Source organism: Artemia sp. Qi Xiang Cuo, chromosome 15, assembly GCF_049724085.1.
Source record: "Artemia sp. Qi Xiang Cuo chromosome 15, ASM4972408v1, whole genome shotgun sequence".
Classification (NCBI taxonomy): domain Eukaryota; kingdom Metazoa; phylum Arthropoda; class Branchiopoda; order Anostraca; family Artemiidae; genus Artemia; species Artemia sp. Qi Xiang Cuo.
In genome coordinates, this window is record NC_142808.1 from 56,676,559 (window position 1) to 56,704,361 (window position 27,803).

General features: G+C 35.0%; 1 protein-coding gene across 1 annotated transcript; it reads right to left on the reverse strand.

Moving 5' to 3' along the window:
* Nucleotides 1-1,184: 1,184 nt before the first annotated feature.
* Rnf11 (Ring finger protein 11) lies at nucleotides 1,185-27,803 on the reverse strand. Its single transcript, XM_089101484.1, has 4 exons — nucleotides 27,724-27,803; nucleotides 20,507-20,622; nucleotides 14,710-14,855; nucleotides 1,185-3,842 (listed from the first exon to the last, which is right to left on the reverse strand). The coding sequence occupies exons 2-4, from the start codon at nucleotides 20,612-20,614 to the stop codon at nucleotides 3,671-3,673; spliced, it is 426 nt and encodes a 141-aa protein (XP_088957610.1). The 5' UTR covers nucleotides 20,615-20,622; nucleotides 27,724-27,803; the 3' UTR covers nucleotides 1,185-3,670.

Genomic DNA, 27,803 nt, shown 5'->3' on the forward strand with positions numbered 1-27,803 from the left:
TGGGGTTCCTTACAAAAATTGGTTCTCTTGAATCTCCACGGAAATTAACGCTTATGAATACGTGAACGTAAACCCGAAAAATAAATCGTTAACTTTTGGGCGAGATTTCAGAGAACCCAATTTTCTTTTGGGGAATGTCAAAAAGTCTGGGGATAGTGGAAATACTAATCCTAGGATACAATCAATTTGAACCAAGCAAAAGATACGCAGTGTCGCATTAAGGATAGTGGTAAATTGGGGACGGTGTGGCATAAGGGAAAATTCGGAGATAGTAGAAACACTGATGTCAGGTTACAATTGTACCTAATGAAACGAAAGATACGCAGCGTGGCATTAGTCTCTATATTTGCTAATACTGTTGAATGGGTGGGGCAACTGCGCGTCTCTCAATGATCATAGCAGATGTTTCTAAAAGCTAAGAAAACGAAAAGCATTTCCGGGTATTCTAATAACTTCAAGAATCATTTTCCAAAATCTTCAATATTTTTGACGTTGTAAAGAAACATCAATCCCCTCTATTGAATATTTTCTAGAACATGTTAGAAACTTTTAAGATCAAACTGTCTAAAAATGATGAAAAAATTTATGCAACCGACGGGCCCCCTTCTCGGCTGCCCCTTTTGTGATAGAAAGATCAATCCACTGCACTATCTCTGTTGAATGAAACAAAACGGGGCAAATTTACAAAAATGGACAAGAGAAAAAAACTAATAAAAGGCGGAATATGCTCTCCACAATTATTGTATAAGCTTTTGAAAGTTTCCTTATGACTATTATTACACTAATTGAGACGGGGCTTTCGACTTGAACACTTTCAATGCTGAAACATAACACTGCCATATCCGTACATAATACTATTGATTAGTGTATCACCACAGCATAAACACGCACTGTGAAAATAAATCACACATCAGACAGAAACACAAAATAATCAAGTATCCAACGTTGCCAACAGAATAAAAACTACACTAATAAAAATCAAGCTTGAAAGACCTTTACTTTACGTTAAGTACATCTATATATATATATATATATATATATATATATATATATATATATATATATATATATATATATATATATATATATATATATATATATATATATAAATATATGTATATATATATATATATATATATATATATATATATATATATATATATATATATATATATATATCCACGTCGCAATAAAAATTAATTATTTGTGTAATAAAATTCATTCAACATCGCTAAATTTAATAAAATTAGGTACCATCATTTGTTATTTATGAATCATGTTTAATGATTAATTAGTTATTTCTGATTCGAGTCAGAACTCGAATTAAGTAACAACTTGGTTGAATAGAAAGTTTAAAAGATTCTATGGACTGCACAGTTGGATTGATCTCTGCTTGGTAACACGGACTCGAAGTTTCCTCAACAACCGCAGGGCCCAGAATTGCTAAAGAATTATGTATTTGCGCCTGCAAATAGCCAAACAAAACGAAGAAAAAAAGTTAAGTCGCATGACTAGGGTGCTTAAGTAGTAGAATAATATGAAACGATGTACCTTTCCTTTGACTTGTTTCATAGTTTCTACTGATGGGAAATAATTACCCTTTTGACGATATCTGTAAAGCAAACTACGCAACTTGTCATATGGACTAGTATACAAGCCTACCCTATTAACAACCTACAATAGCTTAAAGTAGCTTTAGGCTCATCTCAGAATAATAAATTTTAAATGTGATAATTTCCATATTTTTAAACAGCTACTTCCAAAAGCATGATCTTTCGCTTTCTTTTTACTGCTTTTTATGGCCTTTTTTAATTGTTTTTATTAATGTATTTGCAATTACAAGTTATTCCATTTCATAATCGCCTAAAAGTAAATTAAAACATACTGGCGACGCCCCATTTCTTATTGTCATTAACTATAATCGGTCGACATGGAAAATACTCCTTGCACCGAAGCTCGCCGTTGATACATAAAAGGTAAAGAAGAAAGGGTAGCCAGCGAAATTTTACGTAATTTGAAAAAAGAGCTCAAGAGCTGATATCGTTCTGTTCTACCAACCAAACGGTATTGTCAGCAGCCGAAGCTTCCTAGGGGATTTCATAATTAATCTGAGTGGTAATGTTAAGTTATTTTTTGAAAATCTCAGCGACATCCAAGGATTTTCGGCTAAGTAACTTTCTAGTATGCATGTTTTATTTCACATATCCGTGTTTCTAAACATCAAACGATGTGTCCACCGGATAATTTCTGCATACCCAGAACTTAAAAATAACGAAATTGAAAGTAAAGGATTCAAAATCTACATTACATCATGCGCATCACATAAAGGTTGTTGCAAAAATTATAAAATAAACACACCTTTACAATATCAGGGATGTTATTTTTTTTACAAATCGGTTGAAGTAGTAGTTGTACTCATTCCTTATTTTTGTAGTCCGAAAAACTAACCGTACATCTTAATTAAACAAAGTTTTGCCTCCTTCCGAGCCCCGTCTTAATCATCATAAAATAAAAATAAGGATCCATCATTTTTAGAGATTTACGTGAACAAGGCTAAAAACACTAAAATAGTACACAGTTCCAAATTGTTTGCCATTCTTAAAACCTGGTTACAGGTCCAAAAGAAGATAAAGTCGAGGCAGAGGTGGTTTTAGGTGGACACTTGCACCCGGGCGCAGAAATTGTAGGGGCTCAAAATTTCAAATAAATAATCTAACAGTTATGATTATTTTGTAATTTCAAATTTCCATTTTTCCCATATTTTATCACCATTCCTAGAAAATAAAAGTAAGTAGACCGAATTAATGTGTTTGGCGATATTTTGTATTCAAATTTTGTTAATAAACGAGAATTTTGTCAAAATTAGGCCTAAAAATTTTTGCAAGAAAGCGGAGAGGTGGGGGCATTAATCAAAACTTTGCCCCAGGCGCAAGAGAGGTCAGGACAGCCACTGAGACGGGGGCTCTTCTAATCACTTTATACCCGAATTAAAATAAGGCAAGATCTCCCCTTCAAAGTTTGTGCTTTCTAACGCGTACAATCCTTATGACTCTTGTTACACGAATTAAGAGGGCTAGAGGGAAACAGTGAAAAATTGTGTTAATTAAACAGCTAGATACTCATCAAAACCAGGGCTAACAAATAAAAGAGTTAGGTTTCTTAGCTAAAGCAAATGAATTACGTTTAGCCACGGAAAACAAAATTTTTTTGTTCTTCTGATATTTTTAATTTTTTTTTCCTTTTTGTTTCTATTTGACTCACAAATATTCTTACCCCCCAAAATATTCAAGAAACAGCACTATAAATTTTAAACAATTTCCTTTTTCGACTTGTCAGGAGAACAAACATGTTATGGTTAAAGTGATTAATTGTGACATTATCCATAATAACCAAAGAATATCAATGGTTTTAATTCATAATAAATAAGTAAACCATTTTGTTGACAACATGTAACACTCCAATTAATTTGAAGCAAGATAACTCACAGCTCACAGAAAAAAATATCTCTAAAAAATATCTTAGAAAAAATAAACACGCCAAACTACCTACAATGTTTCAGACAAACCAGAAGATACAATTAAGAAAACACTATACGCATATTTCCGACAAAAAACTAAAACCGTTTAACGCTATCCACTTTGTCTGCACCCGACGGGTTGAAAATGCAGATTTAACTAGTTTCATAGGTGGATAGAAGGGCGGAATCGACCGGCTCCATACAACTAGGACAAGTGAAGCTTCTCATAAGCCAGTCATCGATGCACTCGGTATGATAAGCGTGCATACATGGTAGAAATCGAAGACAGTCTCCGTTGACGAATTCCACCATACAGATGACGCATCTAAAAAAGGAAACTGTCAAATAATCTTGAAAATCTATTTAAATCCTTGTAGATAAGAACCATTTTTGATTTAGTATTTTGACGACACGACAACAATTTTATCGTTTTATTTTATTCTCAATCAACACGGTGGGCGTTCAATTTGTAAAATGTTGATACCATTTCAGCTTTATTATATTTTTTATGACAGCTAAGAATCCTCTGTTCACTTTTTCGACATGTAAATTATAAAGTCAATCAGCAAATTCATAAAAGGATGCGAGTTGAGTGCCAAATAGCCCTAGTGGCATCTGCCTGGCCTCACTCTCAAGTGGAAAATATTCTGCTCACCGACTTTTAAAACACAAAAAGCCCAAGGACATTTTTAAATGTCTCCAAGTCATGAATTATCATTATTATTAGGAGGAGTGGTGGATCCACTATCAGTGGGTAGGCTCAGGCCTTCATGGCCCATTGCCTCTACGCCCCAAAAACTATGCTCCATTTATGGCCACTGTGGAAGGCCATCTCGTATTTTTGGCACAATGGGAATTCACCCCTCCCTATTCGGGAAAGATATTTCCCGAAATATTCAATTCCTGTTATGACTTCTGTAACTTTTCTCGTCTCGAGCCTTTTCAGTCGAAAATGTTAGTCAGGGTGGGGTTGAACTTCAGGAGTAATTCCTTCGTTTCTTTACATCTCATCTTCCTAGGCAAATTTAGTTCCGCTCTCTCATTGCTCCATCTCCTCACAGCTGCCTTCCAGCAACTCTGATAAATAGGAATGAAAGGTTCTGGACCGTAATATCTGTGATGTTTCAGTCTTAGCTGCTGATCTGCCATCTCATTAACCTCATTCCGATTGGTTTTCTTTGAATGCCAAGTCATGAAACTCCCAAGTCAAAATCTGGCCACTAAAGCAAATTTCTTATACAAGACAATCACATTTAACCTGCTCTCTGGAGCGACAATACTTCATATTAAAATCTCGCCAAAATTACCTTTGAATCCAAGAACTTACTTAGCAAAGAACTTAGCAAAGGTCAACATGACCGAATAAACTGATTGAAATATTTATGCCAATCAGAGATGTCAACTTGCTTCTGTTGAAGAAGCCAACTATGTTGTTCCCTTTTTTTCAAAATACAGTTATGTTAAAGGGCTTTTAACCTAATCCTCGTTTTAATTAATTGTAATTGCCTTTTTTATGCATAAGAGTTTTTAAATAGAAAAATCATTTCGTTTCACTGGAATCCCAAACAAAAAATATTTCTCAGTCTTTGTTATTTCTGGCATGTACGTTATGGGAGGGAGTAGGTGAGGCTCAGATTCACCGCTTCTCAAATCCAAAATATCTAATAATTTTCAGGCATTTTATATTGAAATTACCAATGTTTTTTTTGCCCCATAGAAAAGAATCCTGCTTGCACGTCTGCGTTATTTGCTTCAGTTAAACTGGAATTGTATACCGAGTTTTGTCCCAGAAGGAGTTTATTAATTTTACAAAACAACAAGAAAAACTTTCTCAGATTTGTTTTCGTTTTTCAAATTATTTAGTTGATAAACTTTTCCAGATGTGAAGCCGCAATATTCAGGTATATTTATATTATTTTTCAGCGTCTTGGTTATACTTTATACCAATAACAAAAACCTAATTTACATCAAATTTAGAAACGGAATTATATCAAAAAGCCTGTAGCAACTAGATATGCAGAATTATCTAATACTATGATGTTCAAATACTCCATCTATATTTTTAAAGTTATTTTCCGAACTTTTTAGTAGATGACAAACAAGTTTTTTTCCACAAGGAAAAGGCAGGTAGATCACTTAATAAAGCTGTATTAGGCGTCTAAAATATTCTAAGGCTTTAAGTGCAACTCTATGATAACCAACTCTCAGGCAAATATACTAGAGACAGAATACAGAAGCAAAATGTTATTAAAACACCTGCAGCCATCTCCTATGCAACATCATCTAGAATTCAGATTCTCCTCAGTACCATCTCTATTTTTAATTTCTTGCTCCAGTTTTTAGTAGATTGCATATTCTCCATATACAGTCCACAAAGAAATTCTCCAGTCAATTAAATTGCAGTATCAACCTGGCTGATAATTAATTATGTGAGAGCAAGAGTAGCCATAAGAGGTTACTACTCCTTTAGCCACTATAACCTTTCAGCCTACACTGATAGTAGTGTTTAAGGGAAATAAATAATAGCAGCCTGTGTAGTTAGTTTAGCCTCTAAGGAACCTTCTGAGAATATTTAACCATAAATGTTTTCTCCGCCTAAAATGACAATAATTGGAAAAATTAGTTCTGAATGTTAAATTATCAGGATTAGAAATATTTGCCAGGAGGACTCTCTATCTACCGAGTTGGATATTCTACCAGCAAAAATAGCAAATATTGACGCAAAATGTTGTTGAAACGACGTTGTAACATTATTTAACCATTTCCTGATTTTCATAAGCACTCTCTTTAATTTTACAATTTTTCGCTGTTTTTTCTAGATGGCATATACTTCTGCCCCACAAAAACATATGGAGACTGCTTAGAATAGCGGCTTTAAATTCAATCCTAGGATAAAAGAACTCTTGGATATTTAAGTTTTCCATTAATCTGCGTTTTCAATCCGTTCAATGAATTCTGTTTACTATCCTGCTATATCGATAAACATTTAGAGTATTTTGAAATCAGATTTCTTTGAAATTTTGATAAATCAGATACACATAAATGCCATACTGAACGATACAGCAGGGCAATCCAAAATTACTCTTGAAAGATGAATGTGATATAAATTCAGCATATTTAGGCAATAATATGAATAAGACGAACAGCGCTAATAATGCTAAAGTAGAAAACCCTTCTATTTTTCTTATTCGTCTTGTTATTGCAGTAATAGCCAGTTTCAGGTTCAGTAAAAAGAGAAAGAGGTGATCTTTTCAAGTGGTCTTTTCAATGGAAACTAATAGTAGATGAGTGCATGGCCGGGCCTATTCTAATCAGCTTATACATACTTTAAGACAAGCGAGAGTCTCCTTTCTGAAATTTAAATTTAAATTCCTTAAGGTTTGGGATCCTTATGACTTATCAAACAGTTCGTGGTAACAAACAGTAAGTAAGGAGTGACTCAGTCCAATAGTAACCAAAATCTAAAAACCAAAATTTTGATAACAATTGATATATCAAAAGAATTGGCTTTTTATGTTGATCCCAAATATATAAAGCTCAGTAAATTTAATGCTACCCATCAAAAGCTACTAGCCAGAGACAATTTGCGTAATTTTCGAGAAAGGGGGAAAACGCCTCCAAAAAGTAACCGATCTTAGTGACATTCACACCATCAGATTCAGAATATCAGAGAAGTTTCAAGTTAAAATATATGTTAATGAGGAATTTCGTATTTTTTGCCAGAAGGAAGATCACGGATACATGTTTATTTCTTGTTGTTTTGTTCCCCAAAGGTGATCGTTCGAACCAATGGTCCTAGAAGATCAGGACAGGATTCATTCGAACGGAAACCAAAAGTTCTAGTGCCCTTTTTAAGGAACTAACAATATTGGAGGGCAACAAGACCCCCTCCTATCCCCCCTTTTCCCTCAAAGACATCCAATCAAAATTTTGAGATAGCCATTTCATTCAGCATAATTGAAAGGTCCAATAACTATACTTTTGCAGATGATAAGACCCCAAATAGCTCCTGGGGAAAGGCCTGTAAGTTACATAATTTGCCCATTGTTCATATATAGTATTTGTTGTTGGGAAACGTACGGATTTTTCTTTGGGGGGGGGGGATAATTCCTGTGGGGGGTGGTTTCCACGGGGAGGAAAGTTTCCCGGGAAAATTTTCCACGAGAAATTGTACAATTAAACCTTAAAACAAACAGAAACTATTTCACATGTGAGGGGGGCTACTCCTCCCTCACTGTTTACGCTAAATTTTGACTCTTTATCACAGTGCTTTAAGGAAGATTCAAACAAAAGAGCCGTAAAATTAAAATGAAAGGTTAATTTATTTTGTTTTTTGAGTAAACCTACTATGATGGATTTAATAATAGAAAAAACAATAGCCTTTTGAAAGTAAAAACATCAAGACAGGGAAATTCTTTCCTCTGTCTTGTTATAGTTCCCTTCCAAAGGTTAAAGATTTTTTTTTGTGTGTGTGTGTGTATGTATGTGTGTTAAGCACTGAGGACGGCTTTATGAAGACCCTTGCCAAAATAACTGTTTCCTCTTTCCGCTTTCACTTTTTTCAACTGACGGAAAATCACCCTTATTTCTTAATTATTTTTATGTTTTTTTTTCCTTTTTATCAAACGTCATGCATAGCCAGTGTGGTCTTAGAACGTAGTTAAAGTCATTCTTAACTCTGTTATTCAGACCAAACAAGTAGCAAAGGTAGTTTTTTAGCAGATACATATCACTAACAGTTAGGCAAAACAGAAATCTTAATTGAAACCTAACTTCTAAAAGAACAATGATTAATGAATCGTATGGAACACATGAACCTTATGCAAACCTGCGACGGTGCGCCGTCATTGAAGGACGAGCCGGCGTGGGGGAAAATTTCACCTAACGACGCGTCGCCGGTTTGTCTGTAATTGGCCTAATCTTTTTGCCGCGATTGGTTGATTTTTGGTGTGTTGAGTAAGCTAACACTCCAAGTTACATTGCAAAGGCCTATCAAGATTGAGTTCAAACCAGAAAACGCGAATAAGAGCTTACAGAGTAGGGAGTGGCGGTATTTAAAGGGAGCCCGTGTGCCTTGGTCCCCCAAAAAATCTCCGGATTTATTTAAAGAGCTTATTCCCTCACTGGTAGCAGTCCACTTGATTTCTTGCAGGATAGTTAGATAATTTACTTGAAGAGGCTCGCAGCGTTGAAAATTTTCCCTTTTAAAGGTGTTATTTTGCTTTTATACATCTATTAAGATTATCTAACAGTTAATGGTAACGAATAGTAAGTAAGGAGCAGCTCGGGCAAATAGTAACCGAAAGTAAAAAAACGGAATTTTGATGACAATAGATACGAAAAAATGGCTTTATACCTTGATTCAAAATATGTAAAATTCATTAAGTTTAATGTTACCCATCAAAAGCTACGATCATGAGAAAATTTCTGTCATTTAAAAAGTGTGTGCGGGGGGGGGGGGACGAACCCAAAAAGCCAAGGTAGCTCAATGAAAATCACACCATTACGTTCATTGCATCAGAGAACCCTAATATCGAGGTTTCAAGCTACCATCTGTAAAAATCATGGATTTTCGTTCCCCCCCCCCCAGAATGATCAAGGATACGTCTTTTTTTTCTTTTTTTTAAGGGTGATCGTATCGAACCAATGGTCGTAAAAGATTGGGAGAGGTCTCATTCCAGCGGATATTAAAATTTCTAGTGCCTTTTTTGAGTGACAAAAAAAAGAAACGGGGGCAACTAGCCCTCCCACACGCTTCCCCCCCCCAAAGTTATCTGATCAAAATTTTGAGATGGTCATTTTGTTTAGCATAGTTGAAAGATCCAATAACTATGCCTCCAGGGATGATATGACCCCCCCCCCCCTTAGCCACTGAAGAATGGGCTGTAAGATATGAAATTTGCCAATTGCTTACATTTAATATTTGTTATTGGGATGTGTGTAGACGTTTTTCAGGAAGGGGTGGTATTTTCTACATGGGGGAGATTTTCAACAGGGAGAATTTTCCATGGGATTCCAGGGCTGAACTTTCCAGGGGAATTTTACACGGAGGAATTTGCTAGAATTCCTATAGGAGATTCTTTTTATTTGATCAAATTTCACACGTGGAAATGATGCGGCGGAATCGCCCGGAAGAAGTTTCCAACGCAACCAGGCAATTGGATTGCCTGGTTTTCCCGTGGAGAGAGGGATTTCCCGCGGCAGAAGTTCTCTACGGGGGAGTTTCCCACAGGAGAACCTAGCCATCGAGGAAGGGGGGGGGTCATTCCCGAGAAACATTTCTACAGAGGGAGAATGTTTGACACGATTTAAAAGATGATCAGAAATTAAGTAACATAATTAAATAAAAACAAGTCTTTTTTTCAGGTGAAAGTCGGCTATCGAGAATTTTCCAGGAAAATTTGAGAAAATTTCTTGGGAGCAACTTTCAGCGAGGATGGAATTGTCCGGAGGAATTTTCCAGGGGTAATTTTACATGGAAGGAACTATCCATGGAGAAATTTGTCGGGGAGGGGGCAGGGAGGGGAGAGGCGGATTTCCCGGCATTATTTGAAAGACGATCAGATATTAATTCTAAAAAAAGTTTTTCCAACTGAAAGTAAGAAGCAAAATTAAAACTTGAAATGAATAGAAATTATTCCGTATGTGAGGGGGCTGCCTCCTCCTCGATACCTTGCTCTTTAGGCTAAAGTTTGACTTTTTGTCCCAATTCCTTGAGAACGACTCATGAAACCCAAGGGCCGTTTATTTAGAATAAGAAGTCTCTTTAAAACACTACAAAAGTTAAGCGAAAAGAGTGAGGGATTGAGGAGGCGGCAGCCCCCCTCGTGTACACAGTAATTACTATTCGTTTAAACTTGTAATGTTGCTCTGCTTTCAGGTGAAAAAACTTTTTTTGTTTATTGACTTTTAAGATCAATCTTAAAATAAGATCTTAAATTAAGATCAATCTTAATAAGATCTTTAGCTATAATTTGTCATTCTCTCGGTCACACCATCACTGTGCTCAGGTTTCCAACTTCTTTTTTGTGAAAACGCAAAATTTTCGTTTTTTTTTATTTTAACCTTGGTTAAAATAAATACTTTGCCGCGAATATTTGGGATGTAGATGGTTACAAAGTGTCCTTTATCGTAAACTTTTTTAAAACGACCTCACATGTGTCACATAAAACGACCTCACAATGTCAGGTACTAATGAATTGCTTGCATCTCCGATGCAAAAGCTTATTTAAAGCTCTTTTATTTATTTACTCAAAGAACCGCAACCATTTTAAATTATTTCGAATTTTGCATGGTAAAAACTGGTCGAAAAATATCTTCAATCTTTTTTTTTTTTCAACCCAGATCAAAACTTTAGTTCAGATCAACGATTCTAAGTTAAGAATATTTCTAAGAAGCCGTGAATTGAAAGTATATTCTTGAACTCTTGCAACCAAGGCCATATTTTGCTTATTTTATTGCTCACTGTTCAACATTGACAAAAAAAAATATTAAAAATAAGATAGATCAAACCAATGCAAACAAAAATGCAAAGTTTACGATTTTTGGTTTTGATTCGGTACGATTTTAGATTTTGATTCAGGTTTAACTAAACTTAATAACTAGACATACCACTACAAGACTTCCTTCGCAGAATCTACAAATTGTACTACCGAATTTTGGACCTCGATCTTGGATCTCGGAAATTGTTTTGAAATAAGATTCGAATTTTGATATTCCGCTGTAGCTACTGCGTGTTTTCTTGGATTCAGCGTAATTTCGGAATTTTAGTCCAAGTTTATCGGAATCTCAAAAAGTTTGGGTTGCTGCCCCCCCGTCCCCCCGACACCTCTGCATGTTACAATGAAGATGGAAATCAGAATCAACTTGCATTTACATGCATTGTAGCTTCCATTGTTCAAATTTTGTCCTAGTTGAGGCCTCCAAACTGGTTCTAAGTTAAATGCTATAAGGTATCTGCAAGAAGTAATTGCCTGTTGTTTCTCTTCTTCTTCCCCGAACGAACTTCTTCTGTGTTCTGCTGCACACAAAGAACAAAACCTACAAGAGTGCTGTGACACACACTAGGTCGAAAGGTATAATATTGTGACTGCTCGATTTTATTTAGTACAACAACAGGTATCACGAAAACACAAACACGGGGGAAGCGAACGCTAGCGTTTATTGTAAACTAAGAGATTCAAAAGTCTGAAAAAAAAGAAGTGACTCTACAGATTTAAGAGTGTTGTTGCTTGTGTCGTGTTTTCCTCGAATTTACGTGTGTTATTATTTAGTGTCTGCCTTCAGAATCCTAAAGGGCTTTAACAGCCTTGCCTGTTTATTTGGATTTGAACAATGTGTCACTCAGGGTGTTTTGAACAGATCCGAATATCCTTCCGAATAAAAAATTGGCGTCAGCCGATAGCACGCCGCCGGAGGCGGCGTGCAGTGGCGCATAAATCTTTTCCGTAAAGATCAGCTATTTGCCACTGAAAAGAGAACCGCCGTAGCCGTCTAGGTCTAGTCCATACGATCATAGCTTAGAAGTAAAACGGCGATGGCAGTTCTTTTATGCATTTTGTTTGGTTATCTCAACAGTTTCGCCTGAGCGAAAGTTAACGCAACATCTTTAATTTTAAGAGCTTGCGAACTCTCACCTTAATTGGACCTGGCAATTTTATATGGATTGGATAAAAAAGAATGTGTAAATTAGAAGAGAAGAAACTGGCGCAACTGTCGACGAAAAAACACCAACGCCATCTAGCATTTGGCTCTTGGCATTTTCCCGACCTTTATAATCGTATTCATTTTAGAAAAAAGATCAGAGATTTATTACCATATTAGTTACCGGTTACAACAGTTAAAATAACTTTTACTTACTATTACACTGAAAAAAATGCCAAGAGACGCCAGACACAAGATGGCATTGTTGTTATTTTCGTCAACACTACCGCCAGTTCCCACTTTTGTAAGTAACCCATCATCTTTGGATTGGATATTGCTTTATCCAATTGGATTGGATATTGCATGGCTTTAATTTTAGAAACTCTTGTTCTCAGCAACAATGATGTACTTGAGATTTTAACAATGTTCAATGATTTACTGGTGGAAAATCCAGGGTTTGGACAAACGCCCAAGATATCAAATTGCAATAATGTACACACTTAATGAACTTTTTCAGGCATTGTTGGTTGTATGTACACTTCCATAGATCTACAACATAGGACTTAAATCCCAAGATCTTGAAAAAAAAATGCCAAGGAGCAGCAGAGCTGACTGTGCCACCGGAATCCGCCGAAATTACTTCAATTTCTAGTTTCGTTCTAACCTCTCATCTTTTATTTTCAAGATTAAAATTGTAAAATTAAAAGTTTTCAAGGTCAAGGACTACTTCAATATCCAGCTTTGTTCTGACATGTAAACTTCCGTTTTCGAGGTTTCAAGTTTAAGAGTTTTCAAAGTTCAAGAATTACTTCAATATCTAATTTTTCTTCTGACCTATAAACATCGTTTTCAAGGTTTGAATGCTTAGAATTTACATGGGAGGCTACACAAAAATACTTTGGGAATGTTTATTTTAGGAAATCAGAAAAATAGGAACAATCAAAAAACAAAAAAATTACAAGTTTGCTCATGATAAACTTACTAAGCCATATTATTAAGCATTTTTTTTTTTACTTTTTGCATGTGTGTGCATGAAGGAATAACTTTTTTGGTTGAGACTGATCCCCCTCATATCTAATATAAAAGTATTGACTTCCAAAAAACTTTTCTTAAGCTAAAACCCATTTTTGTTTCATGCATATTCAAAAAATTTACCATTTTATGAATGTGTCAATATTTTGAAGTCAGCCCGCTATACCCAATGAATGGGGGGAGGGGTCATCCTCCCCCAAGTAATATTATTACATTTCCCTAAGAATATTTAACATTAAAAGAGGTGAATAATTGGCAATAAAGCTGGTTTATGGCTCTGATTTGATTCGGCGTTCTATAATCAAACAGTTCAAGGTAACGAACTGTAAGTAAGGAGCAACTTAGCGCAATAGTAACCAAAACCCTAGGAAAAACAATTTCGACAATTAACACGTCAAAAGAATTGGTTTTTCAAACTGATTCCAAGCATATAAAATTCATTAAATTTAATGTTACCCATCAGAAGCTACGAGCCTGAGAAAATATGCCTGATTTTCGAAAAAGTGGCAAAGCACCCCCCAAAAAAACAAGCAATACCAATGAAAATCACACCATCAGATTCAGCGTATCAGCATATTCAGATTATCAGATTCAGCGTATCAGCATACTCAGAGTATCAGATTCAGTGTATCAGCATATTCAGATTATCAGATTCAGCGTATCAGCATATTCAGATTAACAGATTCAGCGTATCAGCATATTCAGATTATCAGATTCAGCGTATCAGCATATTCAGATTATCAGATTCAGCGTATCAGCATATTCAGATTATCAGATTCAGCATATCAGCATATTCAGATTATCAGATTCAGCGTATCAGCATATTCAGATTATCAGATTCAGCGTATCAGCATATTCAGATTATCAGATTCAGCATATCAGAGAACCATACTACAGAGATTTCTCACGGGGAGAACTTTTCGTAGGGAGGATATTTCCCGAAGAGGGGGGGGGGGGGATTTCCCGACATTATATGCAAAACGATCAAAAGTCAAATTAAAAAAAAAGTTTTCCAACTGAAAGTAGGGAGCAACAATAAAACTTGAAATGAACAGAAATTATTTCATATATAAGGGGGCTGCCCCTTCTTTGACCCTTGGGTTTTAAGCTAAAAACCCTTGAAGTTCTCTAAAAGCACTTCTCATTCAAATTCAACGGCTTTTGTGTTTCAGCAGTCTTTCTTAAATAATTGAGACAAAACCTCAAACTTTAACGCAAACAGAGTAAACAGAATCTTGCAACCATCATAAATCACTATACCCATGGCCAGATAAGACTAATAGTAAATAGCAAGGTAATGGACATACATTACTCACTCTGTATTCTTCTTGCACCCATCAAAGGTTGCTATACAAGAAGCCAGATCAGACCAACATGATATAACAACAAATGGATACAAATGACTACCTCTCTATTTTGCTTGCAACCATCATAAATCACTATACCCATGGCCAGAATACCAAATGGCAAGATCAGAGTAATTCAAAATAACAAAGTAATGGGCTTTAGTGACTCACTCTCTATTTTTCTTGCACCCATCATAGATCCCTGTGGGTAAATGTTGGATAAGCCCAATTCGTTTGGCCATTTTTACTTGTTCCTCTTCTGACAGAGATGTAGTTTGAATTCGTCCACTGGATGTGTAAGATATCGTCGATGAAGTCTATAAAGAGTAAAACCAATGGACTTGATGATACTTGCATTTTAACACTTTTAACTGTCCAGATATCAAAACAACTTTTTTCAAACTTGGAAAAATTTATGTTTATCTTCTAAGTCCCATTCCAAAAATTCCAAGTCTTTTCTTATTTATTATTAATGTGGGAAATGATAATATGGAATGGAATTTAGAAAATTACCTTAAAAATTTCCCAAAATTAAAAAAATCAAGTTAATATCTGAACAATTCAAAGCAATAAAATATGGTGAAATAGGGAAATCAAATAGAGTTTGCTGACATCAAAATAACACCCTGCAATCTCTGTAGCTCAAGCTATTCTGATAATGCTTAGAATTCTTAATTTACAAAAATTGTGCTTTTACAAACTGTGGAGTTTTTAGTGTTACTCTATATTAGTAACTTTAATTTTCGAAGTATATCGTTAATTTTAACCATAGGCTATTTTACTACTACTGCTACTACTACTAACAACTCAATGCAGCACCAAGCCACCTGAGGCCAACACAGCTACGCACGTTCCTCCTCGATCCCAATCAATTGGAAGCCTACCTCTTGACACTCTCCTAGGAACTTTCTATTTCCCTTTAAACTTTCCTTAAGACATCCTCCCACCCCAATTAAGGACGGCCTGCTTTTGGTTTGGCCTTAGATGGTTGACTGATAAGGATAATCTTTGGCAATCTGTCATCTTTCTTCTGCAGAACGAACCCTGGCCATCTCAACCTTTCTCTCATTATCAGAAAGCGGGATTGAACCATATTTATTGTAAAGCTTATTGTTTGAGATAGTCAGTCAGTTGGGTTCCAATACAATCGATAGGCAATTTCTCTGGAAAACATCTAGCAAATCCTACTCTGTTTTTCAGAGCACTCATGCTTCAGAGCAATGTTGCACCCACCGTCTTTACTAATAGTACTACCTGGGTAAGTGAATTTGTCCACTTGATTGATCTTCTTGCTACCCAACATTACTCTTTACATTGACTTATTCCTAGTCTTAGTGACTTAGTCTTAGTGACTAGGCCTAGTCTTCTTAACATTAATTTTCAAATCTGTTCTTGCACCCTGAACTCCCAATTTCTACAAATATTTATTTATTTTCCTAACATTTTCATCTAGGATCAAGATGCTTAAATCATCAGTATAATCAAAGGCTAGGAGAGTTATACTTCCCCAATTGATACTTCCTACCTTCACCTTACTACCTATGTATGTGAGCCTGTCCTCTTGATCAATCTTCTCGTTACCCAACATCACCTTTCCATTTTCACTAATTGCTAGTCTTCGTGACTTAGTCTTCTTAACACTAATTTTCAAACAGCTGATCAAACGCTTGCTCATAATCTATAAAACTAAGGACTACTGGCGTTTGATCTCTCAGGTATTTCTCAATTATTAATCTAAGAGTTAAAATATGGTTGATCTATCCTCTACCCTTCCTAAAACCAAACTGTTCTTTCCCTAAAACTTTATTTGCAGCAGCTCTAAGTCTAAAAAGTATCACCATTCTAAGTAATTTGCTTTCTGTGGAAACCAGGCCCATGTTTTTACAATTACCACACTCACTCTTATCACCTTTCATATAGAAGGGTTTTATTAGAGTTTTTCTAAAAATCACTAGGTACTTCTCCCTTTTCAAAAATTGTACTCATAATCTTCAGTTATTTATCTCCAACTTCATAACCACCATGTTTAAGAAACTCATTTACCATACTATCAGCACCAGGGGTCTTATCATTTTTCATTCCTTTTAGCATTGTAATTAATTCTCCTTACAAAATAAATCTTCCTTCACATCCAAAGCGTCACAATTGTTTTAATCACCTATTCTCTGCTTTTTTCGAAGGTAAATTCTATGAATAACTTAATCTTTGAATATATTTGCTGTATAATTAAAACGTTGCAACTATAAAGAGCGAGAACGTATATATGTAGATTGTAATTTTAAATTTCTTACAGATCGTGTAGTTAAAGATAAAAAAAATAGAAGCTAGAAAGAACAAGCTTTAAATTTTATAACCAGTTTCAGTCACGTCATTATAAAAATTTTATAACATCATTATAAACTTTTATCACTTATAATGATAAAAATATGATCATTAGAAATAGGAGGATTATTGGTAAAAAATCAACACAAAAAATTATCATCCTACCAAAAAGAATAATATGCAACATTTTGAAAATGTAAAAATGTTTTCATTTCCAAACTTACCAAAAGACTAAAATTTTCTTCATGCAATGAGAAAAAAATTTGATTCTGAAAACTAAACAAAATTACAGGGGGCAGTCATGACATAAAAGTTGTCTTTGAACTAATGAAATATTTTGACTGCCTCATATTTTCAATTTTTGTCTAAAAATGTTTTGCCTTGCTAATAGCAAAATTTTCTTTAAAGTTTCTAGGACAATTAGAGGTAAAAGACTTTTTTATTTTTAAGAAATGTTTTAATACCATGATTTTGCTCAATCAAAGCTGTATATGCATCCATAAAGAAGGCATGCTAAGAACTCCCCTTCAAGAGCTCAACACCATAATTAACCATAAGACACCATAAGAGCTCAACACCATAATTAACCTTAAGACACCATAAGAGCTCAACACCATAATTACACAACACATTCTACACAAACAAAATTTCGAACTTGGTCAAATAAAGTCTCAAACTTGGTTAATATAACAAGAAGCAATAACAGAATATAAGAAGCAAAAAACAAGAAGCAATAAAAAAAAATACATAACAAAGTATCCAAAAGTTGCCCATTTCACAATTTTTTGGGAAACACTGATACTTTGTAGAAAAGAATTTACTAGGGGGAGGGGGAAGCAGTTCCATAGTCTATCTTGCACAAGCATCATCAGTTGGTGATGTTAAACTTTTAGTTTTCACAAAAAGCACTTTCAAGAAGAGAATTATTTCAACAGACAATAAGAGTGGTCATATTAAGATATGGCAGGGCTGCCACAGGTTCAAGTGGTGAAAAATAGGGACTTAGGGACCTCTTCTTAGTCAACAAAGGGACCTCTCTAGGGACAATTCTAGAAGCAAAATGAGCCCAAAAACTCAGTTTTCAGAAAGCTTTCAAAAAAAGAGCAGTGACCCAACAGCAAATGACACTTGACTAAGAAAAAAAATGGGAATGACCATTTGTAGACATCTCTCCAAAATCCGAGGCCAAGTAATAATTAAGAAACCGACCACACCAGAATCATCATGCCATGGGAGGAGCTTTTAGCTTCTTTTTTTGAACGCTTTAATCTCAGATACAAAAATATGATGAGAGATAAGGGTATGGTAACTAGAACAAACAACCTATTTGTTTCCATTTTCTGCACTGCCTTCTACTGGAACAGAGATGTGATCAGTAACTGTTTCTTTGACTCTAACTGCTGCTGGTTCTTTAAGTCCCATCTATCATAGCCTGTGCTAGTTGTATCTTGACAATGTCCTTCCTTTCAGTGCCATTTTGAGCCAGCTATGAGCTTTCTTCAGTAGCTCGTCTGCAAGCTGCTCCTTGGAACCAAACAGTTCTTTTTTTTCTTAGAGAGATTTTTCGAGAGTCTCTATTGTCTGTCTTTTCAAAGAGGTTTTAGCGAGCTGCTGCTCTCACAGCCGTTCTCTTGCCTCCAAGTCCTTCTGCTCTTTCTCAGACTTTTTTTTAAGGCTTTTTCCTGCTGTAGGTACAAATCATAGCTCTTTCTAGGGGATTTGACCAATTTTATCAAGTCTTCAGTGACAGCAACATTTTGCTCATGTCCTCCAAATCTGCCCCACCTATCTATCATAAACAGCTTTGTATTCAAAGTTTATTTGTTCACTGAAGCTCTTTCTTCGCTGAGAACTCGCCCGAAAAGGGAGAAACCCCGCTCAATGCTGGCAGACCAGTGTGAAATGGTCAAAGCATTTTTTATGACTTCAGACGAGTTTGGACATTTTCCTCCCTGGATCACGTTGTTCCCCTTGCCGTCGATCCTTCCTGGCTCTGATGGAAGCCCAGATAACTGAACTAGCTTAAACTCGTCAACCAACATGTCTTTTTACATCTAGGTAGGTAACTTCATGGCAACGTATAATAAACTGTGAGCAGAAACTGACTTTGAAACTTCATCAGGATGAAGAAAATTTAATGGTTTCAACAACTGCTTTCTGCCGACTTCATCAAGGATCATCTTCCAGAAATAGGGTCCAAGAGGTTCAATTTAAATATAAGCAAACTTAATTCACCCAAAGGAAAAGTTTTTGATCACTGTATCTCAGAACATTTTTCCATATACATCTGCTATTCCACCAGTCGATTTCCCAGAATAGTCAGACTCAATCATCTTCAGAGTCCATGTAATTGTTTCATCCCTCACTACACAAGCACCTAGGTGCAAGGGCTGTTTTGTCGGTTCGCCTCTCTCCATGGAAGATAGTGCCAAGAGATAAATCTGATTTGGTGCTAACTTTATAGTAACATTCTTCATAGGTTCTGCAGTTCTGGCGTTTTGCAGTAAAGCGTAGGAACCCTTATGGCAGACAAGCGATGTATTGTAGATAGAACAAAAAAAAGAGAACAGATCTCCCAGAACAGCTCTTCACCACTCTTTCATTGGGTGTTCTGTCGCATCTTTCTTTTCCAACCAAGTCTCCCAGAATTAACTCTTTCCCATTCTAATTCAAAATGAAACTTCAAACCCTAAACTTTAAAAAAAGAAGTTAGTAGACAAACATATAGGCTATTACCAGAAATGTATTCAAATAAAAAAGGGTGCAAGGAGGTAGTTTAATAGTTCAAGAAATGCATATAAGCTCAAAATCGCGCAAGAAACCTGATTTTAATACCACTGCCTTCATATTTGTAATTAGATCCATTCTCTTTTTTTTCCTCTGTGTGCAACAAAGTGACACCCAGAAAAGAGTTTCCTAAGTAATTAACAACCAAACCTTGCCACCTCCTAGTCTTTTGATTCCAGAGGCAAATAGGGTCACCCCTTCTGCGTGACTAGTCTGTCTACTGTGGCCAGACAGTAACGCTGTAGCCTATGTAGCAACAAGTTTAGTCTTTCTAAGACAAGCCAAAACAGGTTCCAAGAATCTCAAGCAAAACAAAAATACTGAATACCATATACTCACAAGTATTGGTAGCCTTCAGGATACGGAGCTTTAAACCAAAGCAAGAAAAGGGACTTTAGGGACCTTTATCAATTTAAGGGACCAATAAGGACCTTCACTCGATTTTAGGGACTTATCAATTTAAGGGACCAATAGGAACCTTCGCTTGATTTTAGGGACTTTAGGGACCTTGTGGCAGTCCTGATATGGCAAATCTCATATCATTTTGGCAAGATCTAAATGAGCTGGATCATTTTTAAAGTGAAGGGCTAACTGGACACCACTGAAAAGATTGAATGAGTTATTAAGTTGTTAATATATATATATATATATATATATATATATATATATATATATATATATCCAGCATAATCTGTGACTATTTCTACCCTTGAAAATTGAAGGAAGCCATGGTTCCTATCCCCAAATAATATTCCTGATTAACTGTGGTTAAACATAGATGAAAATTCAAAAGCGAGTTGAGGATAAAAGATATCATCATTTATAAACTTGTTAAAATTATCACTTAAAAACTTTTTACCTCATAAGGTGGTGGTAGATCATATTCAGACTGCTGGGAATCACTTCGTCCATCTTGATTTAAGAGACCAACATCATCAACTGCAGAGCCTTTCAAGCAATTTCCCATTGATTAGTCTATAGATAATTGAACAGATTAATTAATATTTAAAAAAATTGTGTTTGAGAAAAAGATGATAATAATGAAACATTTATTTGATTATCTGAATTTTGGTCAAATGTATCATGCTGAATACAATCATCACTATTCAAGGAAAAAGAAACACCCAAAGAAGAGGAAAAATATGACAGGTACCCATGTTATTTGACCTCATATTATCAAAAGAGATGACAATGCTGAAGTCCTATTTACTTGCCCATCTTAATCTTGGCCAAAAATGTTTTTGTTTTTTGCTGACTTGACATTGTCCTTCTAATTTTATGAGTTTACTTTGTTTTTGTTTTTAATGTTTTACGTATTTGACATTGACCCTTTTATAATTTTCTGTTGTTGTTTGATTGTTTGTTTTTGTTGTTCTTTTTTCGCTGTATTTAATGCTAAAGTGGAATTTTGCCCTTTTGGGCTTGTGATGGCCATTTTTCAGCAATAAATCTTATCTTATCTTAAGTGTTATTAATGTAGTTGATCATCCCTAATCAAAAAATACAAACACTGGTAGATGGGGAGACACATGAAATTTGTAAAATCTATTCATGTTATTTGCTCATATGTCAATTAATTCTATTTAAAAATATGACAATTATGAAAGGACCATTTTAATCATTGTCAAATTTTTCACTATTAACTTCAGTCCTCACTGTTCAAGAAATTCGCAACATATAGGGAATATATGACAGTTACTAATATGGCTAGCAAGAAATTCTAGAAAAGGCCTTAGCCTGTCTATAGAAAATTATTTTACTATTTCACATAACTTTTCAATTAGAATATAATTGGTTTCTTCAATGATAAATTCTGAAAAATGCATCAAAAGCCTCTAAAATATTTACTAATATGACTCCTTAAGGCAAACCAGTAAACTTTATGCCCCATCCCCTAATAGCCATATAAATTCCCAAACTATTCATGTGCAATGAACTTTCCATAGATTTGTTGCATTTGCTTCCTTGTTTGCTACCAAATTAATTTTGAGAAAAGAGCCAATAAAGGTTTTATTTCAAGAGTACAATTGAAAATTCATTGTGTATATGCGGTTTAGGGTATAAATTTGACCATTATAGGAGGGGAAAGGGAGGTTATTTCTTTGCATTAAGGAATGTTATTAATAAATATTTTAGAATGTTGTAAAGAAGTTTTCAGAAATTAAAAGCTGTTCCTTCTGGAGAGTGGGAGCACAATACTAATACCACACTCTAACATACTTACTAACATTATTCCTTAAGGTGTTCAACTACACTTTACCCCCCCCCCCCCTGATGGTCAAATATATACCTGAATTGTAGACACACAATGAAATTTCCAAGCAGTAGGTTTACTGTAGTAGTGCTTTTTTGCCATTACATCGATTTCAAGAAAAAAGTTACATATCACCACTTGAACAGTTAAATCAATGTAAAATCTCTACAATAGCACCTAGAAGATGGATTGTTTCAACCATTGGTTTTGTCTAAATTTTTGGTAAGATTCTAGTTTAAGAGTTTCTTATTATTTAGGAAAGTAGTTAAATTAGGTGAATAAAACTTTAGGAATGAATCCAGGGCTGAAAATGTACCCCAGGAAGTATTACCTATCTACTATGCCTACTCTGTTGTTATTTCTAGGACTTGGAAAGATTGAATATATGACTTGTCTATACCTATCTGGATTCTAAAAGAAATGCCTTAGTTTTAAGTTTAGAATCTCTTTTTACTGGCTTTAGTTTTTAAACACACTTTTAAAAAACTAATTTAAATATAATTTAAAAAATCATTTTAAACACATTATTTTTTAAAATAAAAAATACAATTTAGATACAATTTTAAAAAAAACTTTAAATACATTATTTTTAAAAATAAAAATACAATTTTAAATACAATTTAAATACAATTAAATCCATACAGCCTCATTAACGTTTTTTTCCTAAACTTAAGAAACAGATCTAGAGATTTTTAAAACTTTATAAATTGAGACAGAACAAAGGTATGAGGCTCAAAACACTGCCTTATTTGAGCAGGCATATTTCTTAAAGTTTCACTTTTACAGGGTGGGCGGAAAGTAACTCCCTATTTTAAATTACTTATAAATTGTATATAATTTGTTACTGCTTGTGGACTCATCCGCTACACAGTGCGAACTGTGCTCAAGAAACAGTTGAACTGGCGTTCGTGGAAGCCGCACTACTGCCAATCACTCTCGGATGAGGACTGTGACATTCGCATGGAGTTCGGAGAAATCATGCTGGCTTGGCATGAAGAGTGGCCCCATCTCTTCCGCAACATCCTCTGGACTGATGAGACTGTGTTTCACGTCGGAGGCTTTGTCAACCGTCACAACTCCACTACTGGGCAGGAGAGGATCCTATGATGACAGTTGAAAAACAGCAAAATCGACCCAAAGTAACGGTGTGGTGTGGTATCACCTCAGATCAGGTTGTGGGCCCATTTCTTCTGCGCAACACCATGAATGCTGAACAATACCATGATATGTTGCGTGATAGAGTCTGGCCAGTTGTCAGCACATGGGAGAACATCGACGAGTTGATATTTATGCAAGATGGCGCCCCACCACACTTTGCTCTTGTTGTCCGCGAACGGCTGGATGCTCGCTTTCCGGGGCGTCGGTTGGGACGTCGTGGTCCACATGAATGACCATCCAGGAGCCCGGATTTGACACCCTGCGACTTTTTTCTTTGGGATTGGGTAAAGGAAGAAGTCTACCGCTCCAAACCAAAGACACTCGAAGAACTGGAGGATCAAATTAAGGGAGTCATGTCCACCATCCCAGCGGAGTTTCTGAGAAAGTCAGTGGATGCCATTCCTGAACGTTTGCAGCAGCTGGTGGAAAGATCTGGGGCACATATTGAATTTCAGAGATAACTTACCATTTATACCTTGTATGATTAATTTTTTTGAGAATAAATAAATATAATGTACATTGTTTTATTAATCAAAATAGGGAGTTACTTTCCGCCCACCCTGTATAACACAAAGTTTGTTAAAAGCCATCAAAGGTTAGTGCCCTCTGGAGAGAGAAGGAGTGGAGGACGGTGTTTCAAAATATCTTCTCATGACGTTAAGGCTCTGAATGCATTCCTGAAAGTTTAATTTACCTAACTCAACTATTTTCTAAGATAGCAAGAAGCCTCAAAACTATATTTTACCAAATTTTCGTAGTAAGAATGCAATGAGCTTTAATATTTTAGCCCTAAACAATGCTGAATATTTAAAGGCACTGACAGTCAACATTGGAGCCTGATCTTGGACACTTATTCAAAGCTTGAGCCTACTCTTGGGAAATGTTGTCTAATCCAAGACATAGGATATTAAGGTTAGAACAAAGAACCTAAATCACAGACAGACTCAATCTTTAGCAGATTTAAGCTAAGACAAGTTTTGTAAGCAGAATAACTATATCTAAAAATGCTAGACTGTAGGGGTGATTTCTTTCTAAATTTAAATGTTGAAAAACAAGGTTTTTTAAGATTGTAGTCACCCAATCCCAACTTGCCTAGTCTAAATTATCATCCAATTCCACCTATTTAAACCTATATACATAATTTCCAAGTTCTGAAAAGATATTGAAAAATTTCAGTTTAAGCGGCTTCTTGCTACCCTGGAAAGTATGGTGGTTGAGTTAGGTGATTACAACTTTCAGGAATAAGTCCAGGGCCAAAAATACAGCCTGGGAAGGCATTGCCCTGCTACTATCCCTACCCTTTTGCTATCTGCAGGGCTTAGAGGATTCTATGCATGACATGTCTATGCCTATTGGAATTCTGACATATGTTTTACTTGAATTTTGAGTTTGTATCTCTTCTTCATTGTCTTTAGTTTTTGTTTTAATGCAAGTCCTATTATTCCAATAGACCTAGAACTTTAAGCCACATCAAGGGTTAAATTCCTAAATTCAATAAATCATTTTACACATTGTTAAAACCTTATAAATTGGGACAGTGTAAAGATATAAGGGTCAAAATGCTTTTTTATGCCTTATTTGAGCAAAAGACCTATTTTGCATGATTCCCCTTTTATAACACAAAGATTAGCCTATTGAAGTTGATCAAAGTTCAGTGCCCTCTGGATGGAGGAGTAGAGGTGGATGCTTCAAAATATCTTTACAAGAGATCATTATGCCTCTGAATGCATGTCTGATAGATATACAACAATCAGTTAACTCAACTAAATTTTATATTTTTGCCAGTATTTATCAAAATACATGCACAAATCTATTTTTTGTGTATTATCCTAAAAAAGGAGAGAATATTGTCAGAGATTATGGGCAACAAGAAAATGGCTGCTAATAAAAGAATTATATGTGATGAATTAGATGTTAAACTATAATCTAAATTCTATATAAAAAAAAAAATATTATCAACCATCTTCCAGCTAGCTACGGCTGAACAGCTTCTGTCTATTTAAATTAAAAACAAATTTTTTTTCAACTTAAAGTAGCCATATTAAAACTTAAAATGAACAAGAATTATTACATACATAACCCTCTTTGATGTTCTTTACTCTAAAGGTGGACTTTTTGTTCTAATTATTTAAGAAAGACTCCTGAATCACAAGTGCCATTTAATTAGAATAACAAGCTTTTTAATAGTTAAAAAAAAATAGCATAAAGAACAAGGTAATAAGGAAGAGGCAACCCCTCATATATGTAACAATTATTGCAAAGTTATATAATGGGCAAAGTTAATAGCTAGCAGCACTTCCCCCAGGGGTTGTGGGGAGTCAAGTTGTTCTCAAAGGCATAGTTATTAGATCTTTTGACTAAGCTCAACAAAATGGCTATATCAAAATTTTGATCAGACACCTTTGGGACAAAATGGAAAATGAGAGGGGGCCTAGCTGCCCTCCAATATTTTTGGTCAGTTAAAATTAGACTAGAAATTTTTGATTTTTGATAAAATGAGCCCTCTCCTGATCCTCTAGGATAACTGGTTTGATACATTTAGCTACAGGAAAAACAAACAAATAAACATGCACTCATGATCTTGCTTTTTGTAAAAAGTACAAAATTCTATATTTTTGTATACAAGAACTTGAAACCTCTCCATTAGGGTTCTCTGACATGTTGAATCTGATGGTATGATTTTCAGTAAGATCATGATGTTTTGGGGGTGTTTCCTCCTTTCTTCAAAATTAGGCAAATTTTCTCAGGCCTGTAACTTTTGATTGTTAAAATTAAACTTGATAAGCTTTATATAATTTGACAAGGCATCAAAATTTGATTCTTTTGATGTATCCAATGTTATCAAGACTCTATTTCTTGGAGTTTTGGTGGCTATTAAGCTGCATGACTCCTTGCTTACAGTTCATTACCACAAACCATTTGACCAACTTCTCAAAAAACAGAATGTTCAAAGGAGTCATTCTTAAATAATATTAAATAAAAAAACAAGTTTTTTTTAACTGAAAGTAAGGAACAACATTAAAACTTAAAACAACAGAAATTATTCCAAATATGAAAGGGGGACAGTCCCTTCCTCAATGCCTTGCTCTTTATGCTAAAGTTTTTTATTGTTTTAAAAAATAAAGTTCTGAGACAGAGTCAAACTTTAGCATAAAGAGTGAGGTGTGGAGGAGGGGACCACCCCTTTCATAAACAGAATAATTTCTGTTTGTTTTAAGTTTTAATGTTGCTCCTTACTTTTAGTTAAAAAAAACTTGTTTTATTATTTAATTTCTGAATGTTTTTGAATTAATGTAGCTTTGATTTTGGCTCATACATGAATAATTAAAACAAAATTTGCATATTAATTTTACTTTTTTTTTGCTAAATGGCTTTCTTGAAATTTTGTTCTGATGTAACTTATGAGTTAACTTATGTAAGAAACTTCTATATTCATATGTTTTTATGCATGTCCCCCTAGTCTATACCTCACTTTTTATGCTAAAGTTAAAATTTTGTTCAAATCACAAACCCCTGAATCACAAAAGCCAGTAAATTAGAATAGATAGCTCTTTTGAAAGTATTAAAAAAAAAAATTTAGCATAAAGAGTGAGAAATTGACTAGGGGGCAACCCCCTTCATATACATAATAATTTATGTTCATTTTAAGTTTTAATGTTGCTCCTTACTTTCAGTTGAAATTTTTTTTTTTATTTAATTTCTGATAGTCTTTTTTTAAATAATGCTGGGAAATCCAGCACCCCCCTTCATAGAAATGTTCTAAATAGACTATGATAGGCCTAATTGCTTTACTTGGAAATTCAACTTTTAACCCTTTACAGACCTTTAAAGATGTTTTTTTTTCATCCTATTAAAGGCAGCATTTTGATGTCTGTCACTCTTGTTTCAAGCTGTGTACCCATAACTGAGTCAATGGTGATTAAATCAAGAACCAGAAAACAAACAGGAAATATAGGCTATAACTTGGGCTATATAGCCTATTTATACATTGAGAGGGGGTCATAAAGGATATTGGAGTTGCAGTTGAAATGTGTTAACTACAACCAGGGGCATCCTGAGGCATTTTATTGTGGAGGGGGGTGGGTGTGATATTTGTAAATTTAACAAATTGCTACATAATTTATGCCAAATTTTACCAAATAACAAACAAGTTGGGGGGAGGGGTGTGCCCCTCCCCCCTCAAATTGCCCCTGACTACAACTAGCCTAGGCTACTCTGTAGGCTATATTAAGAAGGAAGCAGTGTTGCTTTCAACCCTTTTTAGCAAAAATAAGAGAAAAAATTATCATCTTTAAGGGTTTATAAAAGGCTTAAAATTGGATTTTCTTAGTAGCCTAAAGCAATTAAGCTGTTGCATTCAGAAAGAGCATAAGAAAGGCATTGAGTGGTGTGTTCCCCTAATTCATAGCTCAGCAACAGAAAGGTATCAATATTTACTCTGAATTTGTACCTCTGTCTAGAGACAAGGTCCCAAAGCTTAGTCAATTTTTTTACAATTTAGGGTAATAGGCCTATATGCTAGCCTAGTTATTAGTCATTAAAACTTCAATATCAACTGCTCATAGGCCTACAGCTTGCTGGTCTAAATTTTCACTAAAAGAGCCAAGAATCTTACCAACCTAGGTTTAGAATCAAATTACACCCCTTTAATTTCAAAAGCCTACCTAGTTCCAAGACTTGCTTTTGTTTGTATTCTAAATTTGCATATGCTTCTTCTTAATTTATGCAGTGTTTTCACTTCCTT

Coding starts and splice junctions, on each gene's coding strand:
- Rnf11 (XM_089101484.1), bottom strand. CDS start 20,614: ATGGGAAATTGCTTGAAAGGCTCTGCAGTTGATGATGTTGGTCTCTTA. Junction 14,856..20,506: donor ATCTACCACCACCTTATGAG/GTAAAAAGTTTT, acceptor TACTCTTTATAG/ACTTCATCGACGATATCTTA. Junction 3,843..14,709: donor GGGTGCAAGAAAAATAGAGA/GTGAGTCACTAA, acceptor TTCCTTTTTTAG/ATGCGTCATCTGTATGGTGG.